This window comes from Myiozetetes cayanensis, unplaced genomic scaffold, assembly GCF_022539395.1.
Source record: "Myiozetetes cayanensis isolate MyiCay16 unplaced genomic scaffold, myiCay2020 scf20-37, whole genome shotgun sequence".
Lineage (NCBI taxonomy): Eukaryota > Metazoa > Chordata > Aves > Passeriformes > Tyrannidae > Myiozetetes > Myiozetetes cayanensis.
This window is the reverse complement of record NW_026087412.1, coordinates 12,813,366-12,826,542: the sequence shown is the minus strand read 5'-3', so window position 1 is coordinate 12,826,542 and position 13,177 is coordinate 12,813,366. Positions and strand designations below refer to the sequence as shown.

Sequence of the window (13,177 nt, the reverse complement as noted above, 5' to 3'; positions counted from 1 at the left end):
GGGCAGATTTTCCATGATGTTTCATAATTCCAGGCTTAATTACTTCATCTTGAGTTTTCCCTTTCTGGCAGAGGAGCGGGTGGGTAAGGAGAGTGTGAGACCTGTCTGAAAACCCGACTGAGGTGACTCTTTTGTCATTGATTGTTGGGGAGGATTTCTCCAGCTGGATGCCTTCTGCCTGGTCACCATAAATTAGTTTTGTGTCACTGCCTCTAACAACCACAACACACTGATAGTCTTTAAATGATGGTTTATATGACCTGAGACAAGATCTAGCCTTATTTTTTCTGCTCTATTACTTTCAAAGAATAGTCTTTCTATTATTATCAGGCTGGGGTGAAATAACTGTAAATCCCTTTAAAATTTATGGCAGTTTTGTTCATTGCATCTCATGAATGCAAACCTCAGCAGAATTGTAAACTGTTAATGAGCAGAGCTAAGTATATATATTTTAATAGTGTGATAATGTGATCAGGTTTTTTATTATTTTAGAATAGTTTACAGCTAGCAGGTTTCTCAGAACTGTTCTGGGCTGATTTTCCTACAGCTATATAAATAAGATAGGAATTCTCTGACAGTATGATGAAGTTATAAAAATATAAGCTGGCTGGGAGGGCACAGTCATGGATGTCAGAATTTGGGTTCACCTTACCAGGTACAACAGGCAGAATCTTCTCTGATTGGAGTCAGATTTCATGAAGAAAAAAAACTGGTGAATAACAATACTTTAGGAATCAACATTTCTGTTGTATTTGGGCATTTTTCACCTGATTTTTAGGTAACAATCAACATCTGAAACTGTTTAATAGTAGTTTTTAATACTTCAGTGCTTTGTAAGTTAGTAGTTGCCAGTTTCCAAGTGAGTAGTCTGCTGCTTTCTAAATAAAGGCTCTCAAAAAAAGTAAAGAAAAAATTTCACTTTTTTATATAATTGCACCTTTGATTAAGGACAACCAATTCCTCTTTTGCATTACTTGTCTCTGAAGGGGTTTTATTGTTTGTCATTTGGACACATTGAAGGTGGTTCTCAATCCACTTCTATAGCAAGGCTGTGAAATAACCCCAAACTGGTTCCAGTTGGTTTCAGCCATCACAGGCCCAGCTGGTGGTGCCTTGAACTTCTCTTGGTGAGGCCCTGGTAGGCATTTTAGAACAAATATTATGTGTTCCTTGATTAAAAAGGTGTGTAAGACATATTGTGTGCTCCTTCAGCTCCAGCGCTGGTGAGTGGATTACCAGAGTGCCATGTCTGACACATGGCCTTTCACAGCCCGTTTCACAAAGTTTTCATCACCTCATTATTTTCTGACACTTTTCAGGAGGTGAGGAATGCTCAATGAGAATACATAAATCATGAGACCCCTTCAAAACTTCCTGTCCCCTCTGCTGCTCAGGAGCGCTGAGATTGGTGGAGCTTTCACTCTTGGCTCTCAATTCATAGAGGTTGTTCAGTGGGGAAAAAAGAAAGAAAGATGTAAAATAGAGTAGAATACAAGGAAACAACGCAACTATAATGAGATAATAATAATATGAAACAGAGAAATGAGGAAGTGTAGATAAATGAGAGAAGATGAGTGCAAGAATTTTATATTTAAGGTATTAAAAGCTGAAAATTCAAGAAAAGAGTAAGGGGGATGGATTTTGTCAGCATTGTAAAAGAATTACACCTCATTGGGGAATCTGCATGGATCTTAAATCTCATGGGTAAAGGTAAAGGTTAAATTTTATGGAACTCACTTTACTGTGTTGGTGTGCAGGCAAACGTGTCTTTCAAACACAGGCTCAGCACCCTGGCTGAGAACAGAACCAGGACACAAGATTGCAAACACGGTGAGCTCTGCACAGGGAGCAATGGCCAGTTCAGCTGTGCATGGTTCCAGCCAGCAGAGGGGGGAAAGAGGGACTGAACACCGTGGTTTGTGCCAGGGACACTCGTGGGACAGAGATAAACGGCAGGGAAGTGCAAAGGAGTTTTGTTTATTCACAGGGAGAGACAGCAAACGTGCAACTGTGGTGATAAACATGGTAGATGCTGCACATAATGTGGCAATTCTCAATAAAGAATGACTTTGCTGCCTTCACTTTAGCTGGTTTGAACAATTTACATCAAAAACAACCCCAGTGTGATGAGTTCACAAACTGTTTCCTGAGAGAATCCTTGCTGTGCTGGATTTCCATGGCCAGGTTTTGGGAGCTGAGGGGCTGCAGGGGGGGCATCTGCCAGGAGAAGCTTATGGGGTCAGATTTACTCTTCACCATTCAATTTACTCCCCCATTTATGCCAAATTAAGGGTTTATAAAGCTTATATAAAACAGGGATCCTATTCCTTGGATTTTATATGGTTTATATGTCCTTTGGGGCACAGGGAAAGAACCATGTGAGGTGTGGAGCACTGAGACATCAGGCCTTCATACTGATCTTCACAGCCAGGACAAGAGGCTTGACAACACAGTCAGGGAATTTTCTGATACTTTTCTGAGAATTTTATGATAATTTTCTGATTAGATTTTCCTACATGTTTAGGGAGCAGTTCACAGATGCAGAAAGTCTGACAGTTTTTCTGTGTGTTAACATGGGAATTTAAACACAGCCACTAATCAGGTAGTATTAACTGCTCTGGTAATGAGCAATTCAGGGGGAAAATCTCACCAAAAATGTGTACTTTCTCCATCCCAGATCAATTTCCATGCCTTTGTCATTGTTCCCCACCTAATTAAATCGATGGTTCTATTGCTGAGTTTAAAGTGAAGGTGACATGAGCTCCCAAAATGCTGCCGAAACCAATGGTCCTTGCAAAAGGTCTTTGTTTTTGTTGCCACACAGTTCAGAGGGTTACATCTGTTTTATTAACAGGACTAAATTTTTATGCCATCATGTTCCCAGATTTACCAAATCCCAGGAAATTGAAGTACCCATTACTACTCTAGAAGGACGAGCCCAGCACTGTACAAAGAAAGGAGGAAAAATAGTGGGTTTATTTCATCTATTTCTCAGCAGTTAGAAGGAAAATATTATCTACCCATCAAGTTTTGTTTTTATTTTAAAAGTGCTGAAGGATTTTAGCTGTGTTTGGTGTAAGAATACAATAAAAATCCTAGTTTTACATGCTGCTGGACTCTTTCACCTAGGAAACCTTATATAGGGTTCACATTCTAACCTTTTTTAGGCCTGGGAAACATAAAAGGGATGAAATGCTCCTCTCTCAAGAAAACCTTTTTGTCAAAGATAAGTTCAGGTTTTTGTTTTTTTTTTTGCAAGACATATTCATACAAAGCATTATCTTACTCTGCAATTAGTCTCCCTGCAATCAAATAAAGGCCATGGATTAATGGAAGAACCACTAGAAATATTTTAAAGGGATTAACGTTAATGGAGAAACAAATTATCTTTCTATCAAATGAGGTTAATAACAAAAATTAGTAGTGGCCCCTCACAGTTAGTCACTAACCTTACAGAGCCTGCTAGAGATTAATCAAGTGAGTTTTTCTGTAAAACCTGTAGAATTTTCAAGTGGTTTAGGGGCCCAGCTCTCATTGTGAAAAGGTTCAAGCCCCTTGGAAGATGCCAGATTGAAAATCTCCTTTGCTCAGGGAATGAATTGTAACCTGAAGGGTTTCCTGGAGCAGCAGGTGCCCAGTTGAACTCTCCCTGAAATTCTTGTTCCACAAGGTCCTGCTCAGCCTGTAGAGTCTCTAACGTGACTACAGGTTCATTAACACTTCAATTCATAATTATCTCCATGTAGTAGATAAAAAAAGGGTATTTCTTAATTGCTTAATCCCTGACAATATTTAAAACAATTAAAGTGTGGCTTTTATTTGCATAAAGCCAATTTACAAAGATGGTTTGTAAAATCACGTTAAGTATCAGTTTGATCTGTGTATTGATGTGATATTTTCTGCAGTCACTGACTGGCTGTAAATACACCTTAGAAAACCTTGACCATGTCTCAAAGCTCTGAGGGGTGTGATGTTGCTGCAGGATGACTAATTGTCGCTTCTGGTTGATTATTTCAACATGATTTTTACCAAAAAAAGCACTGCCTTTGGTAAGCCAGGTACAGCCAAAATAGCCAGAGCTGTGTAACTTTGCCTGATGTTGTGTGTTTGTGTGTTGACTGTTTTTGTAGACACAAGTGACTTAAGGAGTGCTCTTGTGTTGTTTGTTTTGTTTTTGTTTTTTTTTTTTAAACTAAACCTTTAGGCACAGGGATGATTCTCACATTACTTCCATACTTGTCTGCATCGGGGCAGCCTGGAGGTTACCAGGAGATTACCTGGAGACTAAATTTTCACTTGCTCTAAAAGCAGAAGAGTAATTTTCAGTTGTACTGTAATTTTTGATTTCTAATACTCTGAATGCAGGGTAGTGAATGGGGACAAATGGAGGGCACTGGAAATGGTTCTCCAGTGATGTTCTGGGCAGATGCAAACTCATTCACAAGTACAAATCTTATTTTTTGATTAAGGTCTCCATGTGGTGGTGTGATATAATCAACCTTGTAAGCGAAAAATAAATGCCTACTTTTGATCACTTTCTCAGGAAAATTCTTCTGACAGATCATGCGAGGGCAAAGCATTTAAGCTGACATAAAATCTTATAAAAATCTGATTTATTTAAAACTCTAGTTCCTTAGATGTAGTTAGAGAAATGAACTTAGTGACTATCCACGTAGACTTAATTTTTAGTACAGACAGCAGTCCAGCATTGGTGGCTTTCAGCATCTCTTCATTTCACACCACATTGCAGAGGAGTTGGCATTCACATCACTGGCTAAAAGTCCTTAGACCCAAATTGCTGCAGATCAAGTGGCTCAGTGTTGTGTTTTTCAAGTGTTTCAAGGCCAGCTTGGACAGGGCCTGGAGCAACCTGGTCTAGTGGAATGTTCCCTGCCCGTGGCAAGGGGGTTGGAACGAGATGAGCTTCAAGGTCCCTTCCAACCCACACCAATCTGGGATTCTCCACTCTCCTCAGATGAACAAGGATCTCACAAAGCATTTTGTGTTGCTATTATTCCGTGTTCTGCAGGAGTCACTGCCAGAGTGCTGCCAGGGGAAAGGGGAGGGTCAATCTCCACACCTTCTCCTCATGCATCCTAAAAAATGTTTCAAGTTCCACGTGTTGTTATATTAAAAATCCCAAGAATCAAACCCACAATACAAAACCTATGAAAAACTTAAAGCAAGTAGTGGCACGTTCCCCCTGCCCTTCTGTGCTTGCTTTCAGGTACATCTGACTCTGACGTGCTCCCCTCTAACAGCAGAAAGTCAAAGTTATTCCCTTAAGGAAAAGCTTTTTTTATAACAGTTGCGTAGCCAAAGGTCCCTGGTGAGAAGGTTTTCCTAATAATTTTCCAATAAAGAACAGAAAACCCACAAAGGTGGTATTTCCAGAGGAGGATATTATTAGAAAGAATTGATATTTGAGGAGCTTTATTTTATTAAAAATGTGCAAGAACTCCTGTGTGTCATTTCATGCAAAGCTTAGTGAAAGGTTAGAAAATTAGCTCCTGTGTGCTGCTTGTACAGTGGGCTGGATGAGGGAGACTTTACATTTCACAACTTCTTGTTTCTGACAAGTTCCAGTGAATTATTTATGTGGCCACTTATCCCATAAAGATGGAACTGAGGGTACAAACTGAGTTCACAAACGCTACCAAGAAAGCCTCCAGGTGATAAGATGAAAATGGATCTTGGTCGCTGCTGATCTCAAACCTGGGCTTGAATTTGTGGCCTGCAGATGAAGGGTTCTGTGGGCTTACATTTTTCATCTCTAACTTGTGAATTTGTGCAGTTTATGAACAATTCATGAAGTTCTATTTATCTTCAGCAATTGCCTTATGAATCGAGGATTTAACTGGAATAAGATAATCCAGGAAATAGTAAATTTCAATTCATTTTTATGAGTCTAATATATATTCCACATATGAGAGCAGAGATGTGAATACATTAGTGATAAAAATACTAGAAAGAAATTACCTATTTCTATAAATGTAGTTTAATTCCCAAAGATGTGCAGTCAGAGATTGGGGCAGATCTGACTTTTTGTAGCTCTTGGATTTTCTGGGACTTTCTACCCTTAAAAGTGAGTGAATGCCCTCTGCAGGTTTTTTCCTCTCTCTTTTATATATAAGGGGCCACTTTTCAGCTTGATTCTCAGTCTAGAGCAATATGTATTCACTGATAAAAGTTTTGGGATATATTTCTTTATTTTCAGGGAATTTCTTTTTATTTCTTTTCGCTAAATGATAGCTGTTCTGTATCTGTTGTTGATAAAACTGTTTTAAATCCTTTCTCTGCTGCAAACATGTGGTCTTAGGCAAGTGGTTCTCAGTTATGTTAGTCCACACTCCAGGATTTGTGTCTTCAGTTCTGGAGTAATTCCAGAACTATGCTGTTAGACTGAGGGGCAGGTTCAGACTGGATTCTAAAATCCTGTAATTAATGAATGACAAAGTCTGGCTAGAAACTTCTTTTAGGGGATCGAGAATCAAATAATTCTCAAAAAAGATTTTTGCAAATTCTGTCTTTGAGATGAGTATTTCAATTAATACTGTAAATAAGAATTTTAAATTTTGCATATATGTAAATGCAGGTGTCAGTCAATGAGTTCCTCAAATTGAGGGGGGAAGGGCAGAGGTTGTAGTGCAAATGTCAGCATGTTCTGAAGGGGCACAGATGCCAATCTGGTCAGACAGCTCTAGAAAGAATAAACTGCAGACTCTGCAGCTATGGAAAAAAGTACCTCCAAATCTGTACAAATCTAGATTGGAAAAGTTTATTAGTTATGCCATGATCAAAAGAAGTTGCACTTGGGGAAACCGTAAAAACTGGCAGTCCTTCCACTGCTCTGAATCGTGCTGTGGCAATGTAAGAGTCCAAGACAGCATATCCCAGCACCAAACAGGCCCTGAATGTCTTCTAAAATTGCTGTACTGGACTCTCCAGTCCACACCCATTCCCCAGGAGTTGTTACAGAGCAGATGACTGTGCCCTCTGGTCTGGCAGGGTACCCGTATTTTTGGCAAGAACTGCAAAGCCTTTCTGCAGCATCTGCAGTATTTGCTTTCCTTAAAAAGCAGCCCCTGCTCCTTGGCCCAGGAGCAGCAGGATCTGTGCTGGCCAGCACAGAACTCCCCAGGAGCCTGGCTGTGAGCTCCCAGCTAAGTGCTCCAGGAGCTCCTCTACAACCAAACTCAGGACCATAGTTCTCGTTATACAGGGAAGAAAACCCTTGGAAAGAGCCAAAGAGAAGGGGGAAGCAGCTCATGGCATTGGCATCCTCAAGAGTCAGATGGAGATGGCATTGGATTAAACTTTTCCAGAGTCCTGCTCTGGTTCTTTCGGTAGCAGGGTTTGTCTCCTCCCTCCCAAACGTCCCTAACATAAAGGAGAAAAAGCTGACACCACTGCTTTTAACAATTCCTGTCAACATTTCCATAGCCCTGCCTAAATATAAATGGAAGTGAAACCAGAAAGGGAAGCACAGAACCTGATAATGTTTAATCTGTGAACCAATCCCTCCACACAGGACTGCAAAAAGGCAACATGCAGACCTGGAGGTTTCCCACCTCCAGAAAGGTCAGTTAAACCAGCCTGACCTTCTTACCACATACATAGCAATAAGTCATCAGCCCTATCTGAATGGTCTTCAATCCCCAGGTGCTCCCAAAATAACCTGGAGATAAAGCAGAGAGATAAAAATCAAGAGCTGCTGATGAGTTGGGTGTGCAGTTGCTTCTTCAAGATGTTTCTTCAAGGGAATTGGTCCATATGCTGTAAGTCAAAGTCAGGGGAGAGGAAAATAACAACTCCCTGGAGAAAGGAAAGAGATTAGCATTTTATCACAGGAAACTCTCAAATTTTATAGATATGTAGAAGCAAGCACATGAAGGTGCTGTATTACAGCATTAAAAATAGAAGTATTATCTTGCTACTCAAAGATTCTACTAAGTAGCTATGAATTTGTAATTAAGTAGATCTTAAATCTGTGTGACGATATAGTTCATTTTATTATTTAGGAATGAAATATGAAATATTGTATAAAAGTGTGGGTCAAATATCCCAGAATTATTCTCTTAAGTAGAAAGATATGAACAAAATGCTGCAACAGTTTAACTCCTTCTTCTGAGACAGAGACAAAAACATTGAACTGTTCAGACACCAGTATTTGATACACAGTAAATAAGCCTTGCTCTGCAATCTACAAGAGGAGAAATTCATTCTAACCAAATTCCTTAATCTGATCATACACACACACACAATTTATTCAACTCCAGTCAACAAACCATCCAGAAAACAAGAGCTCAGACACTTTAAATTGTCTAAAAGCACTTAAGAAATGTGAGGTTAAACTAAACACCCCTCCCCACCAGCAAGATGCATGTACAGAGTGCTTACATCTTTTTTTCCTCATGTTTTGTGTGTGAAAGGCCATTTCTCCATTTCCTTGAGTTTGATTCCTGTTTTGTCGTGGATTCCAAGAATCGAGACATCACCTTTCTCCAGGTCATTGAGGGCCACACTTCCTTCCTGCCAAAGTCCCAAGGGTTGACTGTCAGGGGACTGTTCCCCAAGGATATACCAAGGCACAATTATTCTAAAGATGATTCACCAAGTGTTTATAGCACTGAAATTTGTGATACATCAGCAACCACCTCAATTGGATTTCCTTTCCTTTAAGCTCACCCACTTCACTGCAAATGGCTTCTGTGTTGTGGCATCTGTGGGTTTGTTAGAGATGCTCTTTGCTGCAAGTACATTATGAATTTTTAAAGCATTAAATATGTATGTGCTATTTATATCTTCCTTACAAATACATGGGATCTTTATTTTTGAAGACTTCAAATAAATATTTTACTGCTTTTCTCTTGATTTTTTTCTCCTTTTGATACAGCATCTGCAGCACTGACTTAGTCTGCTGTTCAGAACAATTATTTTCTCCAAGAAATCGTCTTTTATTTGCAGCTCATCTCCCACATACCATAGATCTGTTTTCTTAAGATCCCTTGATTAGAACAATCACACACCAGTTCCCAAATTTGGAAATAAACTCTGAAAACATTTTACACTAAGGGGAAAAATGTTTCCAATTTTAATAAAACCGTAAATATGCTTTTATTCAGAAAAGAATTTTTAAAAAATATTTTAAAAATATTTTAAGGATTAATCTCTGACTAGAAATGTGTATAAAACACCATGTTCCAACAGAGCCTTTCATTACCTGCCCTTTATTGTGTTCTCTTGCCACTGATAACTTAAATTCAATTGGAAAACATTTCCTTTCAAAGTAACTTGTTTAAGTTTATATTTAAATCTGTGCATTTTCTTTGCAAATATTTCCTGTAGGAATGACTGAGAATTGTCAGGCTTCACACAATTGTGACTTTGGGGTAGAATTGCCGGCATTTTTTTTTTTTTTTAACATGTGCTTTAAATGGTTTGTATACTACAAAGATGAATAAATAGCACCATATCTTTCTGAAGGTGGTTCTAAGAGATACAGAGGCAGGTACATTTGGATACATCATGTTTGGGAAAGGAAACGCTGTAATGCTTGGAGCTCTGGGGCAAAAGACAATATTTGGGTGCTGTTCTCTGCTCTGCCACTGCCCCGTGGGAGACTCTGATGCTCTCTCTGCTGGCTTCTCTTCACTCATCTCTTATCTGTCCTTTCTTCTCATCAAGAGTTATTTCTTCCACCAAAACTTTCACCTCAGCTGGGAGTCTCTATATAATAATGATGGCAAAATCTTAAATGTAATAACAGGTCTAAAGTCCAGATATATAATAATATATAAACAAAGTCTACCTACAATAATGATGGCAAAGTTTTGAGCATGGAGGAGTTCTTTTAAGAAAGATCTGACTTGGAGTTCAAGGTGCTTTCATGGGAAGGGAACAAAGGGAAAACAGACATGAAAAACAAGCCAAGAGAACCTTTTTGACAGGATTTATTCAAAAGAAGAGTATGGAGGTGTTGGGACTGCAAAAGGCAAGCTCTGATCTTTTAACATACACCTGTTTCTGTAATCAAGGACAGATGAAAGCAACAAACACCTGGACCTGATTTAGTTTTAATCCTGTGAGTAGTCCTCAGTACTCCAGTGAGTATTCACTACTCATCAGGAATGCTCAAATGCCTAAAGAAAACTTGTTAGCAAGTCCAGTCTGTGAGATTTCTGTGTTCTTTCATGAAGGATTTTGATTTAGCTCATGGGGTTTTTTTGTGTGTCAGCTTCACCTGTTTGTTATTTTAGCACCTTAGAACAGTTTTGTTTCTTCATTCTTGAGGCTGCCCACCTGTACAGAGAGGTGAGTGGACAGTGAAAGACTGGTCAGATTTTGAAGGAAACTGAGATACCTGAAAATGTTTGCATTGGTGCCACCCTGAAAATAACGTATTTGGGAAAAAGAAAGGAATTCCAGGCTGTTTCACTTGGAAGGGCAGTAGATGGTCCTTCCTTCCTAGGTTTCTTAAAAGTGCTGCATGACCCTGTGCAAGGGTCTTTGAGTCTATGGGCAAGAGAATCTGACACTGAGGCAATCAATGGTCAGCTCTGGGTGAGGTGGGATTTACCCTAAATAACCTAATGGCAAAAATTTCACCAGGAAGAAAGTTTGCCTCATACTGCATCAGCACATATCATCAAAGGCTGGACGTTTTTTACATGGAAGTTCATCTTTCAGGTTTTTTTAATCAGTTCAGTCTTTAAAAAGTGCTGACAAAGTAGTAGGAATTGGGCCATATGGCAAACCTGTCAATGTAGTCAGTCATATTTAATCAGAATGTTGAAAATTATTTTCCTCTTAGAGGGCCTAAATATACAAATTAAGGAAGAGCTGAAGGAATATTTCCAGCATTGTGTTTCATTTCTGCTTGCTAAGCTTCTACTAGGACCACTTTGTCATGGACAGATTAGTAAATATGGCTTTAAGCATCTCCTACTGCAAAGAGTGTGTGGGTTACCCACTGTAAGGTAATTTTGTTGCAGTTTAAGGAACTTCAGTGTAATGTCTTGACCCCCAGTTCACGTTTGTTGGACACATAAGATTCCCATTGCCTTCTTTGTGTTGATTTTGGAGTGAATTGGAAGGTTGAAAATAGAAGTGAAGGAAACCCATCCAAGGATCTTCATACAGAACTTCATAGGGAGTGGGACACACATTATAAGAGAATCTGTTGTGATAACTTGATAATTTACATTTGGATGTTTAACTATCTTTGGCCCTCTCAGTAATCTGACAGATTTGAACAAGGTGGACCTAAAGTTTTCCAGCTGTTAGTTTAACACTGCTTCATGTTTGATGAGGAATGGTAAATTCTGAAGGTACTGTTTGAAAAAATACAGCTTCATAAACTGGTCTGACTTGGTAAAGGAACATTCCCGAGCAGTTCCGCTGAGTTATGTATTTAGGGGATCCAGGATCACACCTTGGGCCTTAAAATAGCAACAGAAATAGGCCAAGCCCCAAATCTGTCAGGAGAGGCAGGGGGATATAGATATGTGCTTTTGAGGTACTTCTGTTCGTGATAGATGTGGGAACTGCAGTTGAACTTAAGAATATTTGGCTTTATTTTCTACACAGATGAAAGAGCTTATAGGGAGACTATTCATTTAAAGTATTTTAAGGAATCCCACGCTTATGATTTAAAGCTTGCCTCCTCATTATCACCTGATTGTTACAGGTTTGCATTTCCATCTCCACACTTAAAACAACTCCCTGCTCCTAAACCACAGGGGGTAGCACATCTGTGTGATGCTCACACTACCCATCTGTGATTGATAGCAGTTTACATGCTGAAGTCAGTCTCAGTGGCATTAATTTATTGTAACTGAAGGCTGAGCAGCACAAAAATGTTTGATCGTTACAGACTCAATACCTAATGTATTGAGAAGGACGAGGCATTGTTCTGACAGGTCTTGATGTTTATTATTTCCCCCCAAACTTTCCCGCTAATAGCCGCCGTCAGCCTAATTTAACAGCAATCCATGCGTCTAGGGATGCTGCGAGATGCTCTTCGCATTAGAATTCTTGTAAGATTCGGTTTGCTTTGGGCAAAGAGGAAGGAGAGGAAGCACAGAGATGGCTGAGGATCGCCAAGGGCATCGTTTTAATCAGCAGTTTCCCCAGTGTCGCTTTGTGTATATGTGTGCGTGTGCCTGTGTTTGCCTCCCGCCCCAGCGGTGGTACCTCCTGCTCGCTCCGGCCGGGGGATCGCGCAGCTCCTCGGGCCGAGGTCGCAAAGTTGCCACCGGTGACCCGGGGAGGTTCCGCCCCGGCGGAGCGCGCCCGGCCGCGGGCATCCCCCGCATCCCCCGCTGCGGGTGCGGGGGGGCCGCTCTCCGGTCCCCGCGGGTTCCCGGGCGCCGCCGCGCGGCCGCCAATCCCAAATCCCGGGCGCAGCCGCGCCCCCACCCGCCGGGGAGCCCCGCTCCCCCCGGGGGCCCCGCGCCGCCGTCCCGCCGCATCCCGCCTCCGCCGCCGCTCCGCCGCCTCCCCGGCGCTGGGGCTCCCCGCCGCTCGCCGCTCTCCTCCCGCCCCAGCCCGCCCCGCCGGGCTTGAAGGTCACCTCCGCCCGCCCGCCGCCGCCGGAGCCACTTTCCGTGCCGGCTGGAGAAGCGGCAGCGCCTCCGCCCGGGAAGGTCCCTCTGTCCGGCCGGAGCGCGGAGCCGCCCGCTCGCCCGCTCCGCTCCCGGCACCGCCGCGGCGGGGCCGCCCCCGGGGCTGTCGCCGCTGCCCGCGGAGGTCGCGGGCGGGCCGGGCAGGGCCCCGCTGCCGGTGCGGGGGAGCCGGGCGGCGGCGGGCGGGGGCGCGGCATGCGGCGGTGAGCCGGGGCGGCGGCGCTGCCCGCGGCGAGGGAACGGGCTGCGGGAGCCGCGTCCCGCTGCCGCTTCGCCCGGCGGGGCCGCCCGCCCGCCCCCGGACGGGAGACGCGCCGCGACCCTTCGCCTCCGCTCGCCTCTTTATGGTGAGTTTCGGCCGGGGGCTGCGCGGGGGCAGCGGGGCCGCTCGGAGCGGGGCAGCCCGGCAGGTGCGCGGCGGCCGCGGTGTCCCCGCTCCGCGGCCGGAAAGTTCCCGGGGCGGCCCGGCAGGAGGGATGCGCGCCCGCGGAGTGCCCGCGCAGGGCGGGCTCTCGGGGGGCCGGGGCCGCGGGGGAAGCGGCGCCGGGGCT

At 42.8% G+C, this 13,177-nt stretch overlaps 1 protein-coding gene and 1 long non-coding RNA gene across 14 annotated transcripts in view; one reads left to right on the top strand and one right to left on the bottom strand.

The window, feature by feature from the left end:
- The window catches only part of RBFOX1 (RNA binding fox-1 homolog 1), a 1,102,859-nt gene that overhangs the window by 327,398 nt on the left and 762,284 nt on the right, over positions 1-13,177 (top strand). Inside the window, exon 1 of one of the 13 annotated variants that reach the window (XM_050317481.1) lies at positions 12,879-12,973. The exons of 11 other annotated variants lie outside the window; for them this stretch is intronic. In XM_050317481.1, coding sequence (XP_050173438.1) covers positions 12,971-12,973 — 3 coding nt within the window. In that variant the 5' untranslated portion in view covers positions 12,879-12,970. Of the gene's footprint in view, positions 1-12,878; positions 12,974-13,177 lie in introns of those variants that run through there. One more of the 13 variants, XM_050317486.1, reaches the window with a different exon arrangement.
- On the bottom strand, positions 7,268-12,654 carry LOC126641114 (uncharacterized). Its single transcript, XR_007629201.1, has 3 exons — positions 12,575-12,654; positions 8,401-8,532; positions 7,268-7,678 (listed from the first exon to the last, which is right to left on the bottom strand). It is a non-coding gene; the product is annotated as an uncharacterized LOC126641114 (long non-coding RNA).